Source organism: Notechis scutatus, chromosome 8 (assembly GCF_049901735.1).
Source record: "Notechis scutatus isolate UNSWTSFEM ecotype Mainland chromosome 8, rNotScu1.2, whole genome shotgun sequence".
NCBI lineage: Eukaryota > Metazoa > Chordata > Lepidosauria > Squamata > Elapidae > Notechis > Notechis scutatus.
In genome coordinates this window covers 27575275-27602181 of record NC_142016.1, presented here as the reverse complement: position 1 = coordinate 27602181, position 26907 = coordinate 27575275, and the positions used below count along the sequence as shown (strand labels likewise).

General features: G+C 52.4%; 2 protein-coding genes and 1 long non-coding RNA gene across 3 annotated transcripts; 1 reads left to right on the top strand and 2 right to left on the bottom strand.

The window, feature by feature from the left end:
- Positions 1-1164: 1164 nt before the first annotated feature.
- Positions 1165-14273, bottom strand: CCDC9 (coiled-coil domain containing 9). Its single transcript, XM_087971293.1, is given in 16 exon segments — positions 1165-1553; positions 2404-2485; positions 4591-4669; positions 10512-10678; positions 10797-11181; positions 11373-11466; positions 11567-11690; positions 11805-11851; positions 11980-12173; positions 12435-12611; positions 12691-12819; positions 12821-12984; positions 12987-13056; positions 13135-13290; positions 13366-13470; positions 13557-14273. Coding segments are annotated over 16 exon segments (1995 nt in total). The 5' UTR covers positions 13560-14273; the 3' UTR covers positions 1165-1534.
- Positions 14274-16598: 2325 nt separating this feature from the next.
- On the top strand, positions 16599-20394 carry LOC148129997 (uncharacterized). Its single transcript, XR_015750561.1, has 4 exons — positions 16599-18118; positions 18441-18644; positions 19233-19405; positions 19727-20394. It is a non-coding gene; the product is annotated as an uncharacterized LOC148129997 (long non-coding RNA).
- A 508-nt stretch (positions 20395-20902) lies between these two features.
- SAE1 (SUMO1 activating enzyme subunit 1) lies at positions 20903-26825 on the bottom strand. Its single transcript, XM_026687759.2, has 9 exons — positions 26659-26825; positions 26462-26573; positions 26059-26232; positions 25670-25812; positions 25354-25453; positions 23041-23146; positions 21987-22131; positions 21405-21471; positions 20903-21112 (listed from the first exon to the last, which is right to left on the bottom strand). The coding sequence occupies exons 1-9, from the start codon at positions 26760-26762 to the stop codon at positions 21011-21013; spliced, it is 1053 nt and encodes a 350-aa protein (XP_026543544.1). The 5' UTR covers positions 26763-26825; the 3' UTR covers positions 20903-21010.
- Between the last annotated feature and the right edge of the window lie 82 nt (positions 26826-26907).

Here is a 26907-nt window from a genome sequence, read left to right as displayed (position 1 = left end):
AGAGTCTGGAGACTCCATGGAGAACGTTCTGCTGCCTGCAACATCCTCCAGCATGGCCGGTTTGGCAGTGGGTCAGTAATGGTGTGGGGTGGCATTTCTTTAGGGGGCAGCACAGCCCTCCATGTGCTCGCCAGAGGTAGCCTGACTGCCATTTGGTACCGAGATGAGATCCTCAGACCCCTTGTGAGACTATATGCTGGTGCGGCTGGCCCTGGCCTTCCTAATACAAGACAATGCTAGACCTCATGTGGCTGGAGTGTGTCAGCAGTTCCTGCAAGATGAAGGCATTGATGCTATGGACTGGCCCGCCCGTTCCCCAGAATCCAATTCAGCACATCTGGGACATCATGTCTCGCTCCATCCACCAATGCCACGTTGCACCACAGACTGTCCAGGAGTTGGGCGATGCTTCAATCCAGGTATGGGAGGAGATCCCTCAGGAGACCATCCGCCACCTCATCAGCAGCATGCCCAGGCGTTGTAGGGAGGTCATACAGGCACGTGGAGGCCACACACACTACTGAGCCTCATTTTGACTTGTTTTAAGGACATTACATCAAAGTTGGTGTGTTTTTTTCCACTTTTAATTTTGAGTGTAACTCCAAATCCAGACCCCCATGGGTTGCTAAATTTGATTTCCATTGAAAATTTTTGTGTGATTTTGTTGTCAGCACATTCAACTGTGTAATGAACAAAGTATTTAATAAGAATAGTTTATTCATTCAGATCTAGGATGTCTTATTTTTGTGTTCCCTTTATTTTTTTGAGCAGTGTATTTATACCGCTCATATCATTTTTAAAAATAACTCAGGGAAGCGAACATATCCAACACTACTTCCTATTATCTCTATAACAACAACCCCGTGAGGTGGATTGGGCTGAGTGAGAGGGACTGGCCCAAAGTCACCCAAGCTGGCTTTCATGCCTAAGGCAAGACTTGAACTCAAGGTCTCCCGCTTTCTAGCCTAGTGCCTGAACCATCAGGCCAAACTTGCTCTATAAATTCTGGTTTAGTCCATGAAAGGAATCAAATTACAGAAAAGTAGTAGCCTAATGGCGGTGCAGCAGATGGATTGGTTTTTAGTTTGTGTCTTCTGAGATCAGCAGTTGTAGCCTGCTCAGAAATGAAGGGCCATATAAGTTGCAATAAGTGAAAGATTAGTATATCAGTAATATTTCCTTTTATATTTGTACACATATACACAGACATACTGAAGCAATACATGAAAGTTTAGGTACATTTCTGTTCACCTATTTCTTTTTATCATGGAATAAGGGGGAAGCAGTGATCCGAGAGTCAGCTACAATTACTGCATCATAGCAAAACTAGTACAGAATGGCCAGAGAGAGCTGCTGTAAACACGTTTCCAGCCGGAGGGGAGCAGGCGTATAGCTAGAAGCACAAAAGACTTGCTTGGGAAGGGCTTACAAGGTTGTGTTTATGCTCTGATCCTCTGTTGTTCTCTGGGAGGGGGCTGTTGACAGTTCCTCATTCAGGACGTTGTGCAACACAGCACTCAGCGAGCGCAGGATTTTAGCCTTGAAGTCTTGGCCTGCAATGACATAGATGATGGGGTTGATGCAGCTGTTGGTGCAGGCGAGAGCCACAGTCAGAGGGTCCAGCTGGATCAGGGATTGGAAGAGGGGGCTGCTCTGAGTCTTACTGGCCAGAATCAGGCCAATCACGTGATAAGGAGCCCAGCAGACAAAAAAGACCACCACAACCACCACAACCATTTTCAGAGTCTTATTGGAGCGTGTGAAGCGACCACTGCGCACACGCAGAACCAGCACCCCGTAGAAGAGGCTGAGGGCTACCGAAGGGACCAGGAAGCCAGTGAGGAAGCGTATGGTGGCCACAGAGACCTCAGCAGTTTGGTGATTTATACCAAAGAGGCCATAGTCGACCACACAGAGCGTCAGGTGATGAAACTCGTAGTATTGTGTTTTTCTGGTTACGAAGGAGGGCAGAGTGAGGAAGGTGGCAAAAGCCCAGGCTGCACCACACAGTTTCCAGGCTAAGCGGGTCGAACGGTGATTCTGGCACCAGACAGGCTTCACCACAAGGGCACATCGATCCATGCTGATCAGGGTCAGCAGCAGGATGCTGGCAAACATGTTGAGGATGACAATAGAGGGCAAGAGCTTGCAGCCAAAATCTCCCAGCACCCAATGATTACCGGAGCCGAGGGACACAGCCAGAACAGGCAGAGACAGGCAGCAGAGAAGATCTGCTACCGAGAGGTTAAGGAACCAGACTGAGCTCACTGTGCGCTGCATCTGGAACCCCAGCACCCAGATGACAGCCCCATTGCCCAGTGTGCCCACTAGAAACACCAGGGCATAGAGGACAAGGGCCAGCAGGATGATGGGACTCAAGCTTCTCTCTACACTGAGAGGTACCTCTGTGAAGTTTGAATAATCGTAGTCAGAAATGTTTGGAAGACCTTCCATAGGGTAATCCATCTCCAAGTGGTGGGGAGTTCTGTAAAGGAACAAGAAAGAGAGGAGGTGGGTGTTGTCCCCCCAAAAGGTGGAGACCAACTTCACCTGTTTCAGGAAAAGGCAGTTGTTTTTTTTAAACTCAGTTTGGACCTCTCTATTCTGGTGAGTTCTCACTTGTTGGTAAACTATTCTAAGAAGTTCTAAAATGATTATAAAAAGTTGGTAAAACCCAGAACAAATGGGGAAGATGAGAAATAAAGCTGATGGAGAAACACATACTCAAAACATCTGGTGGTTGGAAAAAAAAACCCTCAAGATCAGCTGAGATAAGGTATAATTAAAGTAAAAATGTATGGTTTACAAAGCATGGACTAGTTTGAGAAGAAGTCAGTGACACAGCAAGAGGCTGTGTCTGCATATCTGATATTTAGAAATAATGGCTGGATACGAAAGTAAATATTTTAATCCTTCAAACCCAGGGTTCACATAACATGTTAAATCTAGAACGGCAAAGTAGAATTGCGGGGTTCCTAAAAGATGCAGCATGCAAGCAAATACACTGAATTGTGGCTCCGTAGAACATCCTGGTCCTCAAAGACAGCTGCCCTCCCACCGCATCTTGGCTTCATCAAGCGTGCTAGCAAGCCCAACTATTTTTTTAAAAACCTGCCACTACATGTTCCAGAATAATATTCCATCCTTCACAAACTGTGGTTCACAAGATCTGTATGGCAGAACAAATTCAGAACTACCGTATATAAGAATTTCAGGCAAAATATAGCACAGTTGCCCTCTTCCTTCCTTGGTTTTTAATTGCCTTTTAATTTGCATCTTTTTAGGTTTTGAATGACCACAATGCTGCTGCCAAATTTGAATGTGGTTTTCATTCTACATTTTATTTGATTTTATTCTATATATACTGTATTTATTTCAGTTGTACATGTTAATGCATTTTAAAAAAGCCTGATGATGGCAGATGAGATTCTGCTGAAACGTTGCTACTTTAAAAGCACCACTACTATGACGTGGGAAAATACCCGAACAAAGCTGAATGCCATAATGCATTTTATTGTAAATAGTCCAGAGAGTTTCAGCTATTGGAGAGCTTTTAAATATTAATAAATAAACTTTGGCAAATTGCTCCTTCTACCATCTTTACCAGGGCCCAGTGAAATTACAGTCTTGGCTGACAGCAGTTCTCCATCTGAGTCAGTCTGTCACCTCCACTTCAAGCTAACTTTGTGCTGTGAATCCCTTGACTATTTTGTCTGGTGCTTTCTCATCGCTTATTTTTCATGTTCAGTGGAATCCTAAGAAAAAGGATAACTGACTTTAAATTTAGAAGACATTCAATTGCAAATGGCTTCGGACAGCTTACTTTGGTATGTAGGATCTAGTTTCCGTCAAAAGTTCTGTGGTCATGGATGGGAGGGAACAACAAGAAAGAGTGAGCAAATCTAAAAATATGAATCTGCTGATGTTTTCCTCACATACATTGCCTAATCTGACAGCCAATGTTAAAGCCAACGGACGCTGTTTTTCAGTGGTATCTTGGCTATATACATTTGAAGCCCACAAAGATCCCAGACAGACGAGTGAAGAGTGGGTCACCTAAAGATGTCTGGGATAGCTCCTGCCATAGTTTTAAGAGAAGATTTTTGACCTGGTTTAAAAAACTAAACATTACTCATTAAATCTTCTCAATTTTTCTGATTTATAGCCAAATCTGCCATTAGACTAGATGAGATTACTGGGGTCAGTAGGGGCAGTTCTCCCCACTGCCAGACCTGTTTTGCTCAGGATGGCCCAGAAATAAGCCTTGCTGGCCAGGAATGGAGCGGGCACTCTGCAGTGGCTCCTTCTCCTTGGCTTTGGGAGCAGGGAGCCCCCTCCTGGGATTTCCCTCAAGCACATGGAAAGAAAAATCCTGCAGACAAATCCCACTTGGCTCTTGATAATCATTTGTATCCAAAGGACTGGAAAGATCCCTTGAGATGCAAAAGTGTGTGTGGATTACCAAACAAAGCAAATACATATCCTTAAATGATGCACAGTTTAACAGGGAAATTAATCCAATGTGAAAAGGCCTGAAAGAAACCTCTACATAGTCCCAGGTGAGGAAAAAAAGACAGAAACTGCACTTACGGTGGAAAACAAGTTGTTGCTGTGAAGCCTCTGCTTGAGATGACAAGATGGCAATTTTGCAAGGAGGGGCTTGGACACTCTAAAAGAGGAAGTTAGACTTTATTGTTAAAAAGTGTTCCCTAACCAGATGCACCAAATTCAATCAAATATTAATAGGATATCCTTTTGGTATTTATTGGGTACCTTCATCTCCCAAATGTTGGCCCTACAGATCTCCGTTAGGTCAAAAATGCTACTTGGCCCTTAAATAACTGGACACCTTCAGGGCTCTGGGAAAGCAGGAGAGACACATGCCTTCCTTGTCCCCTGATGACGCTCAGGCTTATGCACGTGTCCTGCAGGCTGCAGAATGAAAACACCCACCCATCTATTGCTGAGGCCATCACCTTACACCTAGCCTCTAGCTTCACACCAGCTGCTCTGAGTCAGAGAAGGGCGCTCTAGGGTCAGTGGGGTTTTCCCTCTTATTCCAACACAAGGCATAGCATGCAGGTTCCTAGGATGCACAGAAGACCAGCCCTATTGCATTTTTAGGAGCCTGGGGACTTGGGGGATTTGTAAGCAACCTTGCCAAAGGGTGGCCAGGAACTAAGTTTCATATGGCCAGGCTGAGATCCTAAGAAGAGAGGATCCTCTATTAATTAATTTGAAACACCACCACCCTTGACCCAGTGGGACATTTTCTTGTAGCTACCATTCTGCTGAGTTCTTTGTCTGCCAGCCTCCCTTTCAGAAGATCACAGGGTATTACAATGGGGGATGAGTTTCTTGGATAAACGAATGCCAGCAATGTTCTGGGGATGTCAGCATGCAACGCTGCACATGAAAGTAATCCTGTCTCTTCAGAATGCATAGACTATCATTGGGGCAAAGTGTTCACTCAGCTATTTTTCTACCAATGTTACAGGTACAAGGAGGCAGGGTGGAAGGGTGTCACTCCACAAATAGCGCAGAGCATTACTAGGAAACAGAGAGAACTCCTGCAAGCCCAGCTACCTTTCAGTACATTTGCTCGTCCCTTATGGATATCAGGCCATGCGAACAGAAATGCTGCAGCAGACTACCTGCAGATCAGGTATAATTTAAGGGGAAAAGCCAGTATGGACTCCTGACATGAGGCCACTTGCACCACTATATGTATAGCATCTCGCCCTGCTGGAACACATCTCTGAATCATTACTATACGCATTCTCTCCCAGCACTTGCCCAAAGCATCCTGCGATGTTTCTTGCATCAAGTTATGGCTTTCTGCAGAGGGAGAAGTGTCTGGCCCGAACCAATCCATCTCTGCTTAGATTTGCTTCAGGTAGGCCTGTTTGCTTATTCATGTCAGAAGCATCACAATGAAGATAATGCACAATATGCGACATAAAATTTAAAATACAAAATACAAGATTAAAGTATGTACAAGTTAAACAGATCCTGCCCAGAAACTAGCAACATTGTATTGTCGCACTGCCATGAGGTCCTCAAGTGTGCACTGAGGGCACAAAGGACAGGTACACAGTACATATGTGTTGTTGTCTGCATGTTACCACAATCCACAAAGGCAGAAGCCACCAGATAACCCCCCTTTGTTCAGAGTGCCTCTGGCTCTTCTTGTACCTGTGCACAGTCTGTTAATGAACAAGTTCCATCTTTTCCACTTTTACCAGACCCAGATGTCAGCTTCTACGTTGCTTCTATCAAGTGTTGGCTCCTTGTACCTTTCCATCCGTCCTCACTGCTTTTAAATTCTTTGAAGTCTTTCGCTGACCTAAGGAAGCTTTTCCTAGATTTTAGTCTCAGCTGAACTGGTTGCAGGCCATAGAGAGGGTGTTGTCTGTCTCAAGATTGATGTTCTCTGTCTCAAGATTGAGTCTCTTTCTGTTTGCTGCGGCTTCTCTGCAAACAGCAGGCAGGGCAATCCTGGCTAGATGGTAGGTCTTATCTAGAAGGGCAGGTTTAAGGCATCTGGTAATAAGTCTGCTAGCTTCATTCAGAGCAACATCTACTTTCACAGGTGCTGATTTATATTAGACCAGGCAGAGCTATTCGCCTGCCAAGTAGCAAAGAGCTAGAGATGTTGTCTTAAGGACCCCTAGTTTGGCAACCCAGATGGAGCTTGTTAATTTTCCGAGGATGTTATTTCACCCACTGACCTTCAGTTTAGTGTTAGCACAATCTGCCTATATGTTAGGGTCCTATCTAGAATGATCCCTAAATGTTTAGGGCTGTAGCAATGCTCCAAAAACACCCCTTTCCATACAACAGGCAGCTTCCTAGCAGCCTGCTTACTGTGAAGACAGAAGGCACATACCTGAGTTTTTACTGTATTTGGTCTTAAGTGGTTAGCAAACTAGTATCGCTCTAGCTCTAAAAGGGCTTCAGTTAAAACATGGTTGAACCTTCTCAAATGTTTATCCTTGTACAGTCATTGCTCAAGCATACATATTGCTGTTATTACCTACAGAAAGCAACCGATCATTGGTGTCAATATTAGAGTGGGAGCCAATACACAACTCTGTGATAAGCCATTCCTTTGATTCCTCCATTTACCTCACCTTCCCCAGAACTCCACAAAAAATGTGGTTCTGAAGCAGATTCCTAATGATATTTGTAAGTTTAAAATCTTTAGTCATATCACAAACTTCTTGCTTCAGAGTTCCAAGATCGATGGTATCATATGCAGCCATGAGATCTGTGACTACGTTGCCCTTTTGGAATCCACCTTCAATATACAGGGTTAAATTAAGGATCTATGCAGGCAACTTTTTTCAGGGCAAAATCCAACCTGCTGCGGTATGAGAAGGGGTTCTACAGCTACAGTGAGGATATTTTGTAGGTCTGACAAAAGGGAGAAATTGGGCAGTAGTTCTTAGGGAGATTGGCCTCTTTACCTGGTTTTAAAACAACTGCAACTGTAGTCTTTCGCCAAACACCAGCAATCTTACATTGTTCCAAGCATTTCTAGTAGCCACCATCTCACTTTTGGTCCAAATTGCTAAAGTCCAGTTCTCTGTTGAAAAGCAGCTTTGAGGGAGCTGTGACCTGGATGATAAGAAAACCTCCATAGACACTTAGTTGTTCCATCCTTTCTGTTGATCTCAATTGTGTGTTTTGGTGGGCTTTGATCTGAGTTGCCGTTTTTAAGAAACTGTCTGGTGGTTTGATTTGCACTCATGAGCAAGTTGGATCATTATTCAGGCGATCAACAACCTCCACACTTCAAGGCTACTTATGTTCATGTCCAGTTTATTGTTTTAATGCAGCTTTCTTATTTTAGCTATAGAAGTAATTATTGGGAATGTGCTTATTCCCACCTGTGCCAGGTTCTCCCAGTTTAGTGGTTGCACGTAGGAAAACAAATAGGGGTGGGTGGGGGCACATAATCAGCTTAGTGTTATTACAATTCCATAAATGATCCAAGTACAAGCCTTCTTGAATTCCGCTCACCCTTTTCTGGTGCCAATTTAGAACTAGATTCTTGTGGCTAGGCTTCAGCAATATAAATCTGAATTGCAACTTAACATATGATCCTGATCCTTTGGATCACATCAGACATACATCTCATCAGCTCTGCCTGGTTCAGCTTGGCACCTCACAGGCATCCCATCATCAAAGGACGGAAGGGCAATAAAGCTGTGTGTGTACGTGATGGGAAATCGGGAGAGGGGAAATGACAGGTGATAAAGACCAAAACAACCGCATTCAGTTTGCACTAGCATCCTAATGCCAGGCACCCTCAGAAATGAGGACAATCCTCAAACAACTCAGCATTCTCAAAACATTTTGGAAAGCTCCAGTTGACTGGAAATGGACTGGTCATGGGAGCGGGGGGAGGGATGGGCTGAGGGCTATCCTTTTTTTAATCTTTCCAAAGTTCAGAGCTGGCTTGACTTTACATGCAATCAACCCCTTTAGTAAAAGAACCCTTTGCTTTAACCAAATAGAGTCAAGGGCTTTTCTTTCCTAAGGAATCAGATTGAGGCAGGTCTGACACATCTCCTTGAGCTCCTCAGGAAACCAAGCTGAAGTCCAGAACTCAGAGGCAATCTCATTGAGAGCCCAGGCCATCTCTGGATGTCAGAGTCCAAGCAAACAGGTGGCAGAAATTCCCTGAATACCTTTTAGAAGCCACCCAGACATCCATTTTCCTAATCAAACTTTAAGGTGGCAGCCAACCTCATCTGGACCAGGAAATGGGCTCATTCCAACAGCCTGAAGCAAAAGTTCGGTCCAAAGGGCATCCCCTTACATGGGAAGTACTATCTGCGCTACCCTATCGAGGGGGGAGACTGAAGCATTCCATAACCAAATGGGTTGAGGAACCCCAAGAATTGGATTGGACAGCACATTATAGAGGTGCCAGGTTGTTTGCTGCTGTGGGCCAAAGTGACATGTGGATACATGGCTTTCAGGTGTTACACCGGTGATACCTGACCCACAGTCAGCGGATGAACTCATCTGGCATTTCATGTTATGAACATAGAGGGGCAAGAGCACTATGTCCTGGGACCCTCCCCCAAAAAACTGGGGCTTGAAGCTGGAAGTCTCCCTACCTGCCATTAACAAATGAATATACCAAGGACACCAGGGCACCCATTCCAACCATGATTCATGGGATCAAGAGACTCTGGGGAACCCAGATAGTCAAGCTTTAGGCACCACCATGTACTGCTGGATGCCTATTGCAGGCCCAAATAACCAGGGATAGAATTGCAATTGAGACTATCCAGAAGCCACTCCTTGGCTCCCTATCGCTGGTCAGCATGGTGTCACAGCCTTGGCAGAGGGCAGCTGGTTTCTCCAGCACAGGCCAGACTTCCTTCCAAGAAATGATTCAAGCTTTTGTCGCTTCCACTCCAGCAATGATCCTCTGCACCCACAGCCACTCCGTTCCCCAGGCATGTCCACAAGGTCTCTCTTCTTTCCCCACTTGTGCTTCTGAGAGGACCAAGGGACAGGCAGGAAGACAAGACACACGCAAGCTTTATTGTCAAGAAATTATTTACTTCGTACATGATAATGGAGAAGCCTGTGACAGGAAGGGCCTCACTCTCTCCCAGGGCCCAGGTCACCCCTCCTATACAAAAGACTGGGCTGGAGGGAGGACACTACTTTTCCCATCCAAGAAAGATTGCAGAAGGTTTGGAAGCAGAGCTGCAGGCTCCACTTGTCCATGATTTGTGTGTTAAGAGCACTAAAGGGTGATGGGGGAATTGGGGTGTGTGGCTGGCTGGCTTAACCCAAACTCTGGAGAATGTTCAAGAGTGCCACAAATATGCAGAACACATGTGTGTGTCACAACTGTATCCAGCAGCTCTGATGGTCTGGCTCAAGTTCTCGGCAGGCTGCCAGCTGCATTCCAAGCAGCTCTGGAAAAGAACTGTCAGGGGGCAGCCTCTGGTGCCTCCGTCTCCAAAGGCTCCTGGTGGGCAGGAGAGAAAAAGTCACCAAGCACGAAACAGCCCCTGGAAGGTGGCTGACCACAGGCAAAGACCTGGTCAAAGTGGATCCTGAGCTTCTCGAGACCAAGCGACCGGCCGATGACCAAATTACCTAGCCTTTGATACCTGTGCACTACACAGCGCCATAAACTAACCAAGCCAACTGTATGGGAACAACAGGCCAAGTCACAAAACTTAAAATTAAGCAAGCTGAGCCTATTCTGCAAATGGGCTATTAAGTTTCAAGCCAAGTTGGTTAAGCAGGGTCTTCGAACTCAGCCTAACACTTTTGGGGAGACCTTTAGTTTTTGAACTGAAATGGTTCATTTACTCATTTTCTTCTTTCCAACCTCTTAGATGAGCAAAAATTGCCCTGTTATGAAGTTTATTGTTCTGGTGGCCTTTCAGGGTGAAGAGCAGCAAAAATGCCCCCAAAATAATGATAAAATGATGCATGTATATTTTAAACCTTAAGCTAAAATCCCTACTCACCCCCTTCTTCCACCTTGCTTGGCCAGCCACCTCTTTGGGCTCGGGCATTTCTGCATCCATTTTTATCTCTGCCTCGGGGGCTCTGGGTGCAACAGAAGCTGCCCCTCCTGCTGGGGGGTCCATGGGGAGAGATCCCTGCGCTGCCAGTGGTACCAGGGAACCCACTCCTGCAGGAAGAGAAGAACAGCCTGAGCAGCATCCCATAGTAAAATACACCCTCCTCTTGCCCCACCTCTCCCGGGTTGCCCCAGGAGCCCTCCACCTTCAGGACACTCTGTCCTTTACCAGAAGTCCCAGCAGGCGGTTCCTCCCTGAGCGCAGCCAAGAGGCTTTGGCTGTTGCTGCTGGCCCGGGGAGAGCGCATCTCCATCTCTTCCCCCCAGTCGGACACAGGCTCGTATCCCTCTGCTAGCCCCAAGGGGGTCACGGGCAGCCCCTCCATGGCTGCAGCCTCTTGAGGTGAAGCAGGCCGAAGGGTGAGCTGTTGTCTAGGCTTCCTCGGGGGCAGGGGGGAGCAGGAGGGATGAGGCCCGTCTCCTTCCGAGGAAGAATCCTGGCTACTGTTGGCTTCAGGTTCTTCTTCTTCCTCCTCCTCCTCCTCCCCACTGACATCCTCCCATTCATCCTCTTCCGCATCCTCTTCTGTCACTGCTGTTATTTGTGGCTCTGTCTGGGGGATCCCAGGTGGGAGAGAAAAGGATCACAGGGGAAATCTAAGAATCATTTTTGACTCAATCGTAGACCACAGTTGCCTTGGGAAGAGGCCTCCAACTCTGGCCCAAGGGAGAGCTCCCCAGAGGCCCACCTGGGTCTCCCAGATTGGTTTGGGGAACAGTAAGAAACACTGGCTTCCGGGCCCACCTGCAGCACAGAGGTAGCCTCCACCTTATCCTCCCCTGCAGATGCAGAGAGCGTCCGGTCTGCTTCCTCCTTTTCCCACCGGTTGTCGTGCATGCTGCAGAGACAAGCCAACGCTGAGTCAAGAGTCTCGCACCAGGGCAGGACCAGCAGAGAGACCCTCTGTTGCAGCTCCCACCCTCCCAGCCTGTGTTCACCTGTAGGACTTGGGAAGACTCCCTCGGGGGCACCCACGGCCTTGAATCTTCCGGTGTCGGTCCCCAGATTGCCCAACCACGAACTCCCCAAAAGTGGGCAGTTTGGGAGGATACTTGGAGTGCTCTACAACAGGGGTCCAAAAGGAGGCGATGTCTGTCAAATGCCCACTCTCTGCCCTGTGGGACCATCCCCACTCGGGCAAAGAGGAAGCACCCACAGCTCGTATCCCCTCCTTACCCTGCTTGTCAACCGATGAGCCTCGAGGCTCGCTGCCTTCTTTCAGCCTGTGGAGATGAGAAGCCAGAGGTAAGGGAGACCCTCCCACTCCTGCAACTAAGCTGCTCCAGAGATCCCCTCCTGGTCCCCTGCCCAAAAAAGGTCTGCAGCCACCCTGTGGGATCAGGGCACCTACACGGGATCTGTCTTCTCGGCATCCCATTCTCGGCGCCACTCCCCAGTGGGCTGGCGGTGCCGGGCCAAGCGATCCCGGTCGATCTGCTCCCGTTCCTGCTTCCACCGAGTGTACTCAGCCCGTTCGCGGCCAGTCATGGAAAGTGTCATATCCAAGGTCGTCTTCAGGCCCCTGCGCCGGCCACTGCCCCGGCCCTGCCAGAAGAGGCCAGCTGAGGACAGGGCCCTCCTATACACATACAATCACACACACACACACACACACACACACACACACACACACACACAGAAGGCTGCCTGTGGTCCAGGTCCAGTCAAAGAACCTTCCATTGAGAAACCCAGCTTTTGTATGTGTGGGTGTGTGAGTGTGTAGGTGTGCGCGCCCGCGCGCAAAGGAGGATTCACAGGGACCCCACAACGACTCCCCCACATACATACGCCCATTCTCAAACGCACCAGCGAGGGCGGCTCTTTCTCTGGCTCCAGGCCTGTCTTGACCTTATCAAAGTCAGCACCCCCCCAGTTCCGGACGTGGCGGCGGCTGCCCTCCCGCCTGCCGGCCTCGGAGAAGGTGCCACTGCGCCGCGGGTCATCCAGGAAGTTGCGGACCGGGTTCTTCTCTTGCAGGCCGTCCTGCCCAGGGGAGAGCAGCGGGGCCTGAGCTAAGCCTGTGGCCGCCCGCCCCGCTTGCCCCCCCTGCCACCCCACTCACCCGCTGCCCGCGCTCGTACTCGGCGATCTTCTCCATCTCCTCGTTCATTTGCTCGATGTTCCGCCGCCGCCGCTCCTCCCACTCCTGCGGGGGGAGAAACAGCCCTGCCAGCGCCCCGCCGCCGGACACCCCCGCACGCCCCCCGCAGCTGCCCCCGCCGCCTTACCTGGGACCGCCGGTCGCCTCCGGCCATGCCCGCTCGGCCCCGCGGCCTCCGGCCTCGCTCGCCTCGGCCCCGCGGCCCGCCGCCCTCTCCATCGGCGCCCGGCCCTGCCCAGCCGGCCTCGGCTCGCGGGGGCGGGCTCCGGGCTGCGACTCTCCCCGGCCTCCCGTGGCGGCGCCCTTCCTCCCGAGCGCCCGCCGGGCCTGGCGGAGAAAAGGGGCGCGTGAGGCTCGGGCGGCGTCGGGGCTCCCTGCCCCAGCCTTCTTTCCGCCCGGTCTCACCTCGGGCGGCGGCGGGACTCGCCCCGCGAACCTGGCGGCCTCCGTCTCCACTCGGCGTTTCTCGGGCTGCCCAGCCGCCTCCGCCGAGCGGGCCTTCCGCGCTCCGGTCACGGCGACGCCCTCCCGCTCGGCCTTGCGCCGGTCCTCCTCGATCTCCTGTGCGGGCGAAGGGAGAAGCGCTCAGCCGCCCCGTCGAGCCCCGCCGCCCCGCCGCCCCCGCCCGGAGCCCACCTGGTAGCGCCGGATGAGCGCCTGGTTCTTGCGCCGCAGCGCCTCGATGCGCTTGTCTAGCTCGGCGTCCTTCTCCTCCCGCGACCGCAGCTCCAGCTCGGCGGACTGCGCAGAAGGAGAGCAGCAGGAGAACGGGCGCCTCCCCCTCGCCGCTCACCCCCCCGTGCGCCCCCAAAGCGGTCCCCGCCTACCATCCTCCACGCCGGGCCCGAAGCGCCCGGGCGCCCCCACGCGCGCCCCCCTTTAGCGCCGCCGATCCGCTTCCACTTCCTTCCGGAGAAGGCTGTTCTAGCTGCTTGCTGCGTCGTCCCTCCAGCGCCACCCCTCGGTCGGAGGTCGGGGCGTCGCCGTAGAGAAACAGGTGCCCGCGGGCAGACGGCCGGGAGAAGCGACGTCCCGTCCCTCCGGGGAAGGGCCTGCCCAGGAGGTTCCCGTCCTGTCCCGTTGGGGCTGCCGGCCTAAAGCGCCCTCAACTGCCAGCCGCGGTGGAGGCGCTTCTCTCCGGCCAGGGCAGAGGCCGGCCGCACCGCTGTCCCCTCGCCCCAAGCCGAGGAGACGAGGGGAGGGGGGAGCGAGAGCAGGTCCATATCCTGTACTTACACGCGACAGCTCTCCAAAATAAGACTTTACTTTTATTATTGCTGGATATCATCCTGTTGGTTTCAGCCAGTGTTCAAGCCTGCTGAGGTTAGACCGTAAGCCTTGCCCCCAGATGACATCTTTGCAGTCTGTTTGCACAGTGGCTAGCCACAACAAAGCCCTGCAGATACCTTAAGAAGCAGGCCCACTCAGTGCTCCCGGTACAGAATTCCAGAGTTTAATTATACCTTGTATTTTAAAAATGATTTCTCTCTCCTGATTTTTCCAGGATTCTAATTCATTTGGGTAACCTCTAAGTCTAGTATTTTGGGAGGGTGAAAATGGCTTATCCTTGTTTACTATATCATACATACTTTTGTACCTCTCTGTCATGTCTCCCCCCCCCCCCGCCATTCATCTTCTTGCTAAAAATTCTCCAAATGTTGCACCCTTTCCTCTTGGAGAAGTTGCTCCAACATCTGGCTCATCCTCTGAACCGTCTCTAACTCCACTACTTCCTTTTGGAGGTGCAGCAATGGCACATATTATTTTCAATAACATGTTCAATGCCATGAACTGGCATATATAAGATCTTGGTCAATCTCCCTAGTTACATATCCTGCAAATTTGCTAAGCATTTATTCCATGCTACCCTCACTAGAATGGAGTCCTAGTGATCCCATCATACTTCCAAGACAATGCAGGACCATTGACAAGCAATCTGCGGGTGCGCTTGGTCAACGGATGCAAATTGAACACACTGCACAGTCTCTAACCTGCACAAGCAGATACTGAGAAACTTGTGATCTCACATTTCCACTATCGGTTGGGTGGCTAATTTAGAAAAGTTCTCTCCACATCCTCTCTCAGTGGGTGGCCCACAAGCCTGCCACTTCTTACTCCTTCTAATTGTAATTGTAAAACATTTCACAAATGCTGATCGAAGGCAATATTTGTAGCTTAGGATTGAACTGTGGGGTCCTCAGTGCTCTCTGAGCTTACTAACTAGGTAATATGGATATTCCTTAGTTATGTAATGAAACGTCTGTCAAGCTCAGAGAGCACTGAGGACCCTCCACAGTTCATAGGCACATAGGGCTTCTTTACATATGCAACTACTTCATCACATTTCCTTGGAACAAAGCTGTGACTATCCTTGATGCTCCATTCACGACTCTCCTCCCAGAAGCCTTGAGGTTGCTGGCTTCCTCCAGCTAGGTTTGTGTCCCTAATTCCTGCTCTTTAGGACTGTTTATTTTCACACCAGCTGGACTCTCAGGCAAGCATGACTCCATCAAGCCTTACTGGGTGCTTTTAAAGAAGGGCCCCAGTTGGCTGCATTCCAAGCAGCCCCTTCCTCCCCCCAGTTCATACCAAAGGTGGAGGCAATCCCAGCAGCCATCCCCAGCAGCAGCCGACAAGCATGGGGTGGCTCAAGGCTGCAAAGCTGCCATCCCCTCTGATCAGGTCCGGATGTAACTATTGGAGGACTGCAACCACAGGGGGCTCTTCAGCCGGCAGAGGCTGTTGCAGCTGGGCCCCAATCCCAGCCTAATAGCGTCCAGCTCTCCTCTTCCTGGCTGGGATGAGGGCCTCAGACCAGTCCCCCCCCTTTCTGGGCCAGTTGCTGCTCCTCGGAGGAACAGCCGTGGATGCTGTTTCCATGGCAGTTGCTTTTCCTGCTGGGATGGTCAGCCCTGATTGGCTGCGGCGGTGGAGTGGAAGGGGGTTGGAGGGGCGGGAACCAAACGCCGCCGCCTTCTACTGTTGCTGCACCAGCGGCGAAGGCAAAAGAGGGGCGGGCGGGGCTCCCTCTTGAAACGGGTTGGGCTGGCGAACTGCAAACCGAATCTCGGGACCCTAAAGATGCTCTCGGACCTCTGAGGAGGTCCAGCGCCTGGGCAGCCGGGACTCCGCAGCCCTAGAGTTCTCCGGAACACCGTCTGGCCCCTGGTGCTCTCGCTCTAGCCGCCCGGACAGGCATCAGAAGCAAGGAGCGCCGCTCCGAGGCTCGCGGCTGTAACTGCCGCTGAGTTGGAAGGCCCACCACCCACCGGCCCCCACCTTCTCCCCAGGCCCACGCAGCGGGGCGAATAGCCCGAACTGTCTCTGGTCCGGCTTCCAGCGCGCCTAGGGCTCCGTAACTGGAGCCAAACGCCCCGCCCTGGCCTCCTCGGCTGATGGGTGGGTGACCGCCGGCCGCGTGTTGCCTGGTTTCTGGGCTGCCGGCAGGCGCTTTCCTGTGGAAACAGGCACCTGCCGGCCGCTGAATGGTTGCGCACCGCCCTCGACGGCCAATGGAAGCGCCCGCAACCGCGGAGGGGCTCAAGGCAGCCAAGCGGAACCGGCGGGGTGCGCAGGGCATCCCTCTCGAGGCAGCCGCCTCCGGATTTGCTTGAGCGCCTCTGCCTCTGCCGCACTTGCTCGACGCTCCCCTCACATCCCCGGATGCCCTCCCGCCGCGGGGTCCAGGGCTAGACCAGGGCACGTTCAGAGCGGTGCTTAAACTGCCAGGTGTCCGCCTGCCGCCGAGTTCGCGAGTAAAAAACGACTCGGCCCGGATCCTTCGCGCGGACGGGGCTCGAAGGGCCAATTCCGGCCGCCTTAGGCGGAGAGCACGACCAACGTGCTCGCGCGGAACGCCTCCGCCTCGCCAGCTGGAGGCGGACTAGAAGGCATGGCGGACTGTCCGGGTAGCCTCGGCGCTGCCTCCCCGGGACCATCCCCCAGTCCCCGGGGATGACCTCATCGCGAGGCGGCGTGCACAGGGAGGGAGCTGTCACTGGGCAAATTCACTTGCGCCCCAGCCGCCGAAGCCAGGCGTTCGTCCTGCCCTGCCCGGCGCATGTGCCAGCCGAGCCCCCCGCCAAGAAGCAATAAACAGTGACGTCAACGCGGGGGGGAGGGAGAGCGCAACAGAGACAGCCGCAAAAGCGCTCCCACCGCCTCTACGCCTCGCGTCGCCATTGGCTGCTGCCTGGCTCCCGTCCCGGCGACGCGGCGCTCGTTGGTTCGGCGGCAATGGGGCTCAGCCAGCCAGCGACTGCAGCCCCGCCCCGGCGCTGGGCCCGCTTGTTCCTGGATGCCGCGCGACCCTTCGCTGCGCTCCCCTAGGTGCTCGCGCGGCAGCTCGGAATAAACAAGCGCCTCGGCCGCGCCGAGTCGTGGACTGTGCTCCGTGGCCAACGCCTCTTAAGAGTTAGCCCGGGCCAGGGGCTTCGGGAAGCGACCCGACGTGTCTGGCCCGGCAGCTGACCGGCGGAAGCGCTGCCCCCTCGCCGCCTTCCCAGCCGACTGCCCGGTGCTGGCGGGCGTGGCGGGCCGCGGTCCTGGCCTGGACAGCAGCCTCCTGTTTCGGCCCACTTAGCTCACCAGAACCGGCCCCGCGCCTAGTTGGGGCAAAGAGTCTCTCTCGCTGTAGGGCAACCCCACCAAGGCTCACTAAACCCCAGCGCCTTTCCCAAGGGCCGCCCGGCTAAAAGAACCTCTGCTCCTGCCCCAACGGAGGAGGCTGGCCGCCCCTCTGCCCCTCCTCCACAGGGAAACCAAAGGCGGCGGGCTCGCTTCCCATCTGAGGGTTCTGCAGGAACCTCCGCTCGGCTCATGGTCTCGCTGTCCGAGCAGGAAAACCCGGGCCCGGTTCCCCAGAGGTCAGCCGCCTTTTTCTGCCCTTTCACGTAAGAAACGCTGGGCTGGAGGGGCCGATCTGCCCTTGTCAGGCGAGTTCTGCCGCAAGGACGGGGAGCACGACCTCAGGCCGATGCGGAGCCGCTGCCATGGAGGCGCCCGCTCTCTGCGTTCGTGCCTTCAAAGGGGCGGCAGTGGGGCTGGTCCGAATAGCGGGCTGGGTGGGGTGCCCTGACTGGCCGGTCGGAGACGAGCGCTGAGACGGTGAGGCGGCCGGGCAGGGGCACCTCGCCCCTCCCGCGGGGAGATCCCCGGCTTTTGCACAAGCCCGAACTTGCCTGGGGGCGGGGGCGGGGCGGTGACGTCACGACGGGCGGGGTCTGCGGGCTGGCAGCTCTGCTCAGCGCGGCTGCCTGGCTCGCAGCGAGGATCGTCCCGCCGCTGCTTCGTCCGCTTGCCCTGCCTCGCTCGTGCCGCCGCTTGCGCCGCCCGTGCCAGTCGGAGCCCCGCGACCCCTGAGCCGCCCCGGAGGGTTCATGCAGCTGCAGTAAGTGCGGGAGGACGCCGCGTCGGGTCGGCGGGACTCGGTCCGGTCGCGGAAGCGGGCGGGCGGGCGGGGCACACATGGCCGCAGCGGGGTTGGGATCAGGGCGTTCACTGCTGTTGGGGCGGGGAGAGACCCCGTGCCCAGGGCAACCCCGCAGCCGAGACGAGCCAGGTGCCGAACCGCCGCTCGGTTTGTTTACAAACACGGGGCTTGGCGCGGCCGTTCTGCTCCGCCCCTTGGCTGGGTCGCCGAGCCTGCTGCGTTCCGAGCGGCCAGGCGGGCGGTTCGTCGCTCTGTGCCTTGACCGCTGTTTGCCCGGCAGATCCCCGCGAGCGCCATGGCTAGACCATTGCAGGACCGGAACCTCGTCGAGCCGACAGCCACTGTGTCCCGGAGCCCAACCTTCCCTGTGGGGGGACGCTGGCCCTGCCGCCCGCCGTCTGCCGCCCGCCGCTCGCCTTGCCACCCGGGCTAAACTGCCTCTATCGTTGCGGGCGGGCGCTGGAGCCTCCCGGGAGCGTCCGTGGTGAGTGGTGTCGCTTCCCGCGTCCGCCAGGATAGCTGATGATCCCGTCGCCGCGCCTCGGCGAATTTGTCCCAAGCGTTGCCTGAAGCGCGGCCCGACTGCTCTGCTTTGCTTCCACGGCTGCCCCGACGTGGCTGGAGCTGGTGCCGTGCTGCGCCTCTAGCGGAGCTTTTTTTCTGGGAAACCTCGCCTCGGCCCCATCCTGGAGCCCAGCCCTCCAGGAAAGCCGCACCACCACCACCAGGCCAGTCCTCTGGAGCCCGAGGCTGGAGAGGGTGGGAGCAGCGGCCAAAGGGGGCGGTGCCCGCAGCTTCCACTAGGATCCTGCCAGCCTCCTAGGCCCCTTGCTGACACCGGGACAGGCAGCGCCCCTGCCCTGCTGGCATGGGGATCCCTCCTGCCTGCCCTTAGGATCTCAAGCCCCCAGCAGCACTGACCTGAAATGCCCCTGCTAAGCTGCAGCAGCCCCAGTTGCCAAGGAGATAGGAAGCCACACTGGAGCTGCTCCCATGCCTCCTGCTGCTGAGCCCTGTCCCAACCTGCCAGAAGGCACCCTTGCCCGCCTCACCTCCCTTTCCTTCTCCACAGTGAGCATGCAGCCAACAGCATCCTGCACCCAAGAGGAAGCCCCCAAGGAGCCAGAGCAAAGTGCAGGGGGTCCTAATGGGCACCTCCCAAGAACCCCACACAACCTGGAGCAGGCCATCGGGGCTCGGCTTCGCCACATGGGAGACCGTTTCCATCAAGACCACGAGCACAGGGTAAGCTTTGGGGGTAGAGTAAAGGGTGCTGTGCACCAGACCTGGCCCCACATCTTTTCCCCTTGGAGAATCCAACTTCCTGGCTTGGAGTTGCTGCATCCTGGGCCAGAAAGAGGCCAACTGCCCACCCCACCCCCCATCCCTGCTTCAGTCTGTTCACTCACGGAAGGGCCTGGCCCAGCAGCAATTCGGAGTGTATAAATAAGCATTGGAGGCAATAGCACGGATGTTTGTCCTTTTAAGCACCTGGACAGGGAGCTGGGTGAGGCCAGCCCTGTCCCTGCTCAGTAGTCTTTCCTTGTGTCTCCTTCTGGCATTTAGGAACGCAGGCCTCAAGGTGCCCTCTGGGCCCACTTGTACCATTTCGTCTTCCATCTACTGGGTATCTTGGACAACTTACCTGCCAGGGGGTGACAAACAAGCCTTGGAGTGAAGAGCCATCTACTGAGCTGCTTTGGGACTTCTCTTCCTGCTGGCCAGGAGAACAGCAGTCTCAGTGGAAGAACAGATGCCCGCGAACAGCCGGCCTCGAGCCCATCATGATGGGCAAACAATGCCCTGCTCCAAGTTGCCGAGCGCCATGGCACCCTTTTGCCCCAGCCCAGCAGTGCCTTATGGGGAGCTGCACAGATGGGTGGGGGCGAGACAAGTTAGCACTATGTGAGTGTGTTTCACTGAACCTGTACATGCGGGTTGGGGGACAACAGAATTGCACTTGCCACCTCGACTCGAGGGACAGCCTACAATGTCCACTGTCAATAGGGCCTGGACTTGTATACAGATATGTGGGGTGGGGGAGGGGCGGCGAGAGAAAACCTGCACATTAGTGCAGCTGCTGCTGTGTGTATATAGACGGTCTTCATGCCTGTACATAGAATACAATTGGGTGCTACCTGTACATACCTGAGGGGCTGGTTGTCCGTATCTTGTGAAGAGGTGGAAATTTTTTTGTATATTTCCTTTTCAATAAAACTGGATCAAAGCAGAAACGGCACCTGGCTCTTTTATCCTATGGAGCAATGTAGGCCAAGGAGGTGCCAATGGGCAAGGAATCCCTTTGGCATCCTTCCCGATGATGCTTGTGGGAGAATAAGGACTGCAAGAGGTCACACTCCTCACCAAGGAAATCTCTGGTTCCACCAAGAGTGGGAGAGGAGAGCCAGGCAAGGCTTAGCCCCTCTCTGTGGCCTAGCAGACATAACCCTTCTGGAAAGCTGCCCCTTCTCTCTTAACATGGAACCTGAGCTCCCCCATGTCCAAGCCCAAAGCAGCTCTTTCCCTCCCAAAGCGGCCTTGGACACCTAATTGCTCCAGAGAGCTAATGACAGCTGCCATGGGGACTATCCTTCCCCACTCTCTTGCAAGTCAGGCTGAGCCAGGGGGCTTGCAGCAGCACAGGCATCATCTCTCCTTCTCTAAGGCTGGGGACTCTGCTGTCTCCCTCCCCCCTCCATTTAAAGGGGATGTTGTGGGGAAATCACTGCCAGGGAGACTTGGTAACCAAATAAGTTTTTATTTAGGCTAAGTTGGGAAGAAACATTATGAGGGGTGGCTGTTCAGGAAGGGAATCCATAACTGAAGACCCATCTCCCAAGCCCACGTAGTTCAGGATGGGAGGTTGGGGGCCAGGCACTCTACCACCCCACTGCCCTTTACACCATCAAAGAAGAAGAAATTGTTGAGGGGAGGGTCCCGTTGTGAGAGAGCCTAGGAATAAGAAAGTAGGGGCAGAGGGTAACAGGCCTGGAGGCAGCAGGAACCCCATTACTCTTTGTGCCCCTTGACTGTCTGCCAACGAAGACCCTTTCCATACGAAAGCTCTGCAGAGCAGAAGGGTTTACTTTGCCAGGGTTTCAGGCCACCCCATCTCCAACCCCTTTGCAAAGCGGCAGGCAAACCAAGCCTTGGGTTGGGAGAGGCCTTCCCCAGGCAAAATGCCACACTCTGCTCCCTTCAATTCAGGGCCAGAGCTGGGGGGTGGGGGGGGCGTAGAACATACCTTGACAGCCTCCTGGCTCAGCACCCCTCCAACCACAGCACAAACGGGGGCCATTTCTGAGAAGCAGCTGTTGATATCGGCAAACAAGGAAAAGTCAGGCAGGGGCCCCAAAGCCTGTTGCTCGTAGGGAAGGGAAGAGCTCATCATCTCCTGCACCGGATGTGCAGATGAGGCAGCCCCATATCAGCTGCCCTCTCCTGGCCTACGCAAAGGGAGGCCGCATCCTTTTCTGCACTGGATGAAGGAACTGATGAAGGAAGGTGATCACAGAGGGAGGAGGGGTTTCCCCTGCCACGTCTTCCCTCTTAATGCCCACCCCCCAGCCATCGTCCTTCCCTCAGGCAGCCTATAGAGGAAATGGGGGCCAGCATTGCCACCGCTGCCCATTGGCTGCTGGGGAACATGCTCCTACTTGTTGGGCCACACACAGCATCCTGAGCCAGTTTTTCTACAGGATGTCCATCCACTGCCAATACCACCTTTCGCTCCTTGGTCCCAAGCTGGGGTGGGGGGAACGGGGACAGTTGACCCGCAGCAAGGCTGGCCCCCTAATCTGGTCAAAGGAAGAAAGGAGGCCCCTGCCTGGCAAAGTCGTCAGCAATCAGGTCAGTTCCAACACCCAAAGACGCCAGCACACTCAAGCGCATCTGCCGGAGCGCCTCTGCATCCTCCAGGTAACTCAGTGGGGAAGGGTCTCGCCCCTTTTCTGTCCGGAATTTGAAAAGCACTGCAAGAGGAAAAGACCACAAATAATCTGTTTTACAAGACATACAGCATGCCCAGAAGCCTGTAAGATTGCCACCCAGCTCCCTTATTTGGGGGTGCTCATCTCTGCTCCCCTTGACCTGTCGAGAACTGTAAATCTAGTAAGTCAAAAGGCAGTGATTGCCCTGGGCCAAGATCCACAGTCCGTCTGGACCACCTCCATGCTCATGGAGTCAATCTGCAGCATATAGACCACAGCCCTGACTCCTTCTGACATTCTTCTTCCCCAAAGGGGTGACACAAAATGCCACAACCAATTACACCCCTCCCCCCGAAAGAGGACCTGCAGTTTGCTGTGACCAAAGAACAAAGAGGACGGGTTTAGTGATGAAGGCACCAGAAAACTGGGAGGATGCCAGTTCAAGTTCAGCCTTAGGCATGAAAGCCACCGATAAAGATAAAAGGTTTGTAAGAGTTGAAATGAGGGATCCTTGCTGCTCTCTGAGCTGGGTTGTTTTCTTGCAGACATTTCAGGATCAAACTGGGTAACATCATCAGTGCTAGTGAAAGCATGAAAGCCAGCTCTGTGACTTTGGGCCAGTCACCCTCTTAGCTCAACCCACTTCACAGGGCTGTCGTTCCACGGAAATAGGGGGATGTAAAAGTATCTCCATGGTGAAGGGGGGAGCCATTGCACTCTCTATGAATGCTTGGTCTGTTCTAGGACCAATTCCCAGGGTGCTTTGCTTCAACTCCCGTCCGCTTCTCCCTTGGGCCACAAAGAGTTCACATGCCCGTCAGCTGGAGACTCCTCCATTGTCTGCTCTGGTCAGGAATCACATGATCCAGAAGGAACACTCGCCTCCTATTCTGCTGTCCCACTGCTAGGCCAGATCCTAGCAATGGCTTCCATCTCAGCTGCACCTCTCACCTTGCAGCAGGAAGTAATCTGGGGCAGTCCGCTTCAGGGCTGCTTTGGCCCCTTCACTGCTCCAGCTGAGAGTCAGGGCATCTTTTAGGAGGCAAAAATGAGCATTCTGGGAATGGGTGGAGAAAAGAACAGTGAGGCAACAGAGGCATTCAAATAGCTTCACTTAACCTGCAAGATGCTGCAGGGAGCTAGTAGAACTAAGCAGGTACACCCAGGATCCAGGAGTTAAGGATGTTAACTTAGAGTTAGAATAATTTTATTGACATTTTAATTTTATTGTAACTCTGCTTTACTGTACAACTTGTTCAGTTTTCTGCATCATTTGCTCTTTTCTCTCCTTCCCTATACTGACAACTAAGAGACTTAAATAAGAAATCGGAAAAATCCGCTTTGACATCAATAGGCAATTAAGCTGAAAATAAAACAAAATGCCAAAGGGATAATAAAGATTTCTGGACATTAAAAACTTTCTTTTTCATAAGCAGGAAGGGAGAGGAAAACAATAAGGGCAGGATCTGGAAGAGGGAGGAGACTGCCTGGAATTAAAAAGAATCTAAAGTAAAACTTCAACAAGACTTATAAAAGATACATTTTAACTGACACTTTGCAACTAAATAGTAACCCCAGGAAGAGAAAGTGAAAAAAAAAGAGCAAAAAAGAAACAGCTTGCGTGTATTTGGATTATTTGGTGATCTTTGGATTTTTGGTTATTATATTTGAATGACTAAAATCAACTGGGTGGTTGTTTAAAAATTTATACAATGGCACCACTTCTGGATGAATTGAAAATGGAACTTAAAAAGTACAAAGAAGATGCACAAGAAGGGAAGGGTTCTTTTGGCTTCGTCTTTCAATTTTTAGAAATGGAGATTTGGAACTATGAGAAACAACAAGAAAAGACTGCAAAACAAGACGACTGGGACAAAGAAGAAGCCATCTTTAATGAACAAGCCATTTTATGTGGGGAAGAAAAAGGAAAGGGGGGAAAGAGAATGGAGAATTTAAGACTTATAAAAACAACCAAAGAAAAGAAAAATAATTCGAAAAATAAGTATAATACTGGAAAGCAACAGAAAAGGGAAATACAGAAGAGAGAAATAGAGGTAGAGAGACAAGCGGGTAAAAAGGGGAGAGAAGAAGAGAGGGAAGTAGGAAAGGAAAAGAAGTTACAAAGGACCGGAGCAAGATATAGAGAAACAGGACCTATTTAGAGATAATGGGTGAAAATTTAACTAAAAAGGGGATTCTGTAAAGGTACATAAGATTGTATTGTTATATTAGTAATAGAAATAGCTTTAGAAAATTGGAAACAACGTATGATTAAAATGAGGGATAAAATAATTAGTGTAATTTAGCGAAATGTTTGTGAATAAAATAAGTGAAATAAAATAAATGAGAAAATTGAATCAGGAAGGAACGGGAACATTTTAATTAGTTAATGTTTTATAAAATATAAGTGAAGGGGGGGGGAATTAACTATGGAAAGCTTATAATTGTTCCCATAGAAGTATGATATTTAATTGAAAAGTAATGATAAAGATGTTAAGACTTTAATGAATATTAATGTTAATGATATAATTGAATTGGAATGTTGTTTTAATTATATACATTTATAATTTTTTTCTTTTTTTAAGAATATAGTGTGTATTTTAAGAATGTACCAAGTAGAATCCGAATGGAAGTTATGTATTATATTGAATGTTACAACTTTAGGGAAAAGATATAAAGGCGTCATACTCCAAATCAGTAACTACAGGAGAAATTTTGTTTAATGAGAAAAGATAATAGATAATTGAAACAGGACAGACAAAAAATATAAATACAATGATTTGAATTGAGATAATTAAAATAAAATTGAGAAAATTAAAAGAGGGGAGAAGCTATGCAGAAAATGTAAAATAGTAATAAGATATGGAATAGAATATAAAAATGAGCATGAACCTGAATTTGTGTCTGTACGAAGAAATGTAACCTGGGATTATGCTGCTTTCAAAAAATATGTTTTATTTGTATTTTTTTATCTTTGTAAAAACTCAAATAAAATTTACAAAAAAACAAAACAAAAAAAAAATGCCTGTGACATGGGAGGCCAAGCAAACAGTGAATATCTGCAGGACTAGGGTAGCTCGCCTGAAGGGCCTCTCAGCTCCAGGGAGTTCATTTATAGCTTGGCCATGAAATTGATAAAATCTCCTACACCACAAACAGAAGTAAAAGAGGCTCTGAAAGAAGCAGCCAAATGGTGAAGTCGTATTTCTTGGTACAGTCCTACCTCTCCATCTTCTATGATCCACAGACACAGACTTCACCCACCTTCTTCACCAGGGTTGTCTCTGCAATATCCAACTTGGCTTTCTTCGCATCTGAGCCACCCTGCCCTTCCTGGCTGGCTTTGGTAGTTTTTGTCTTTTCTCTGAAAAGCAGGGTGAGGGAGCGATCAGGGAGGTTAATATAATAGTTTCCACCCCTCATTTCAGTCAGTAGTTCGCTTACAGAATGGTAGCCTTCTTGTCTTCCAATACAGATGTCCAAGAGGAGCTGCTCTTGGACCTATACCCCCTCCCAAGCGGCTTGAGGGCGGCTTCAGATACAGGTGTCAGCCTTAGATTCCAAGCCAAGAGAAACTCACTCAACAAATTCATGTTCACCCAGGTTGGCAAACATGTAGCCGTGATAGCCAAAGACGTCACCAGTGAAGAACTTGATGCCGTGTTTCTTGCATATTTGGTCCACCTTCAGGAGGACTTCCTGGGTGCAGCATGTCAGGCAGACCTGGAATATGAAAAATAGCAGGGAAGACAGAACAAGCAAACATCAACCCCAGCTGTTTTCTCTTCCCTTGAACAGGAAATAATTCCCCCGGCCCTTCCCAGATGGTCGTCAAGCCTCAGAGAAGGCCATAGCTTGCTCAACAAACCAGGCAGGCAGCCCTCCTTCACCCCACCGGGAGTCTTGTGGAGTCAGTGGGCAGAGAGAGGGAAATGGCCCAGGTGTGGCCTGATCCCTGCAGAGACTCACCACATCAAAGCCAGTGAAGAATTCCTCCGGTTTCTGCTCAATATTCTCCGGATCTGCTTTCACATCAACCATGGGATTGAGGTCCTGAACGCGCTCCAGGGACGCCTCCGCTCGGTTCTTTCCCCGGGAGCTGGCTGGAAGCAGGAACTGGCCTCGCGCGTCTTCCAGGGACACCTACGAGGAGCGGGCGGGTCGGAGCCGGGGGCACCGGGCACCGTTCCCCTCCCACCGCTGCCTTCCCGGGAAGTAGCCTCAGAGGCAGCCGGGCCCAAGCCTCCCTCCGACTGCGCTTCTCTTCCACCTTCATAGCCGCCGAGGCCGAGCCAAGCGGGCGGCGGAAGTCTCCTCCCGCTGCTCCGACCCTAACAACCGCCCCGCTTCTCCGCCGGCCCTTCGGACCCACCTGGCGGTGGTCGAGCAGCGTCAGCGCCTTCACGCCGGCCAGCGCCAGGTTCTTGGCCACCTCCGCGCCCAGCCCGCGCAGCCCGGCCACCAGCGCCCGAGAGCCGCGCAGCCTGCGGGGCGGAGAGACACGCGTCAGGGGCGCCCGAGGTCTCCCCCCGCGCCTCACTCCCTCGCGCCCCCCGGGCGCCGCGCTACCGCTTCTGCGCCTCCAGCCCCCAGAGGCGGATCTGCCGGTCGTACTGCGCCGCCTCCTCCTCGCTGATCCCGCCGCCGCCGGAGCGCCCCTTCTCCTCCACCATGGCGGCCACGCAGCCGTCCCGCCCCCACCTTCCTCCCTTCGCGCCTGGCCGGCTTCTTCGAATGGCGGCGAGGAGGCGGGGTCTGGGGAGGAGCCGCGTCGCGCCCCGCCTCTGGGGGGACGACGCGGCCGCTCGGGTGAGCCCG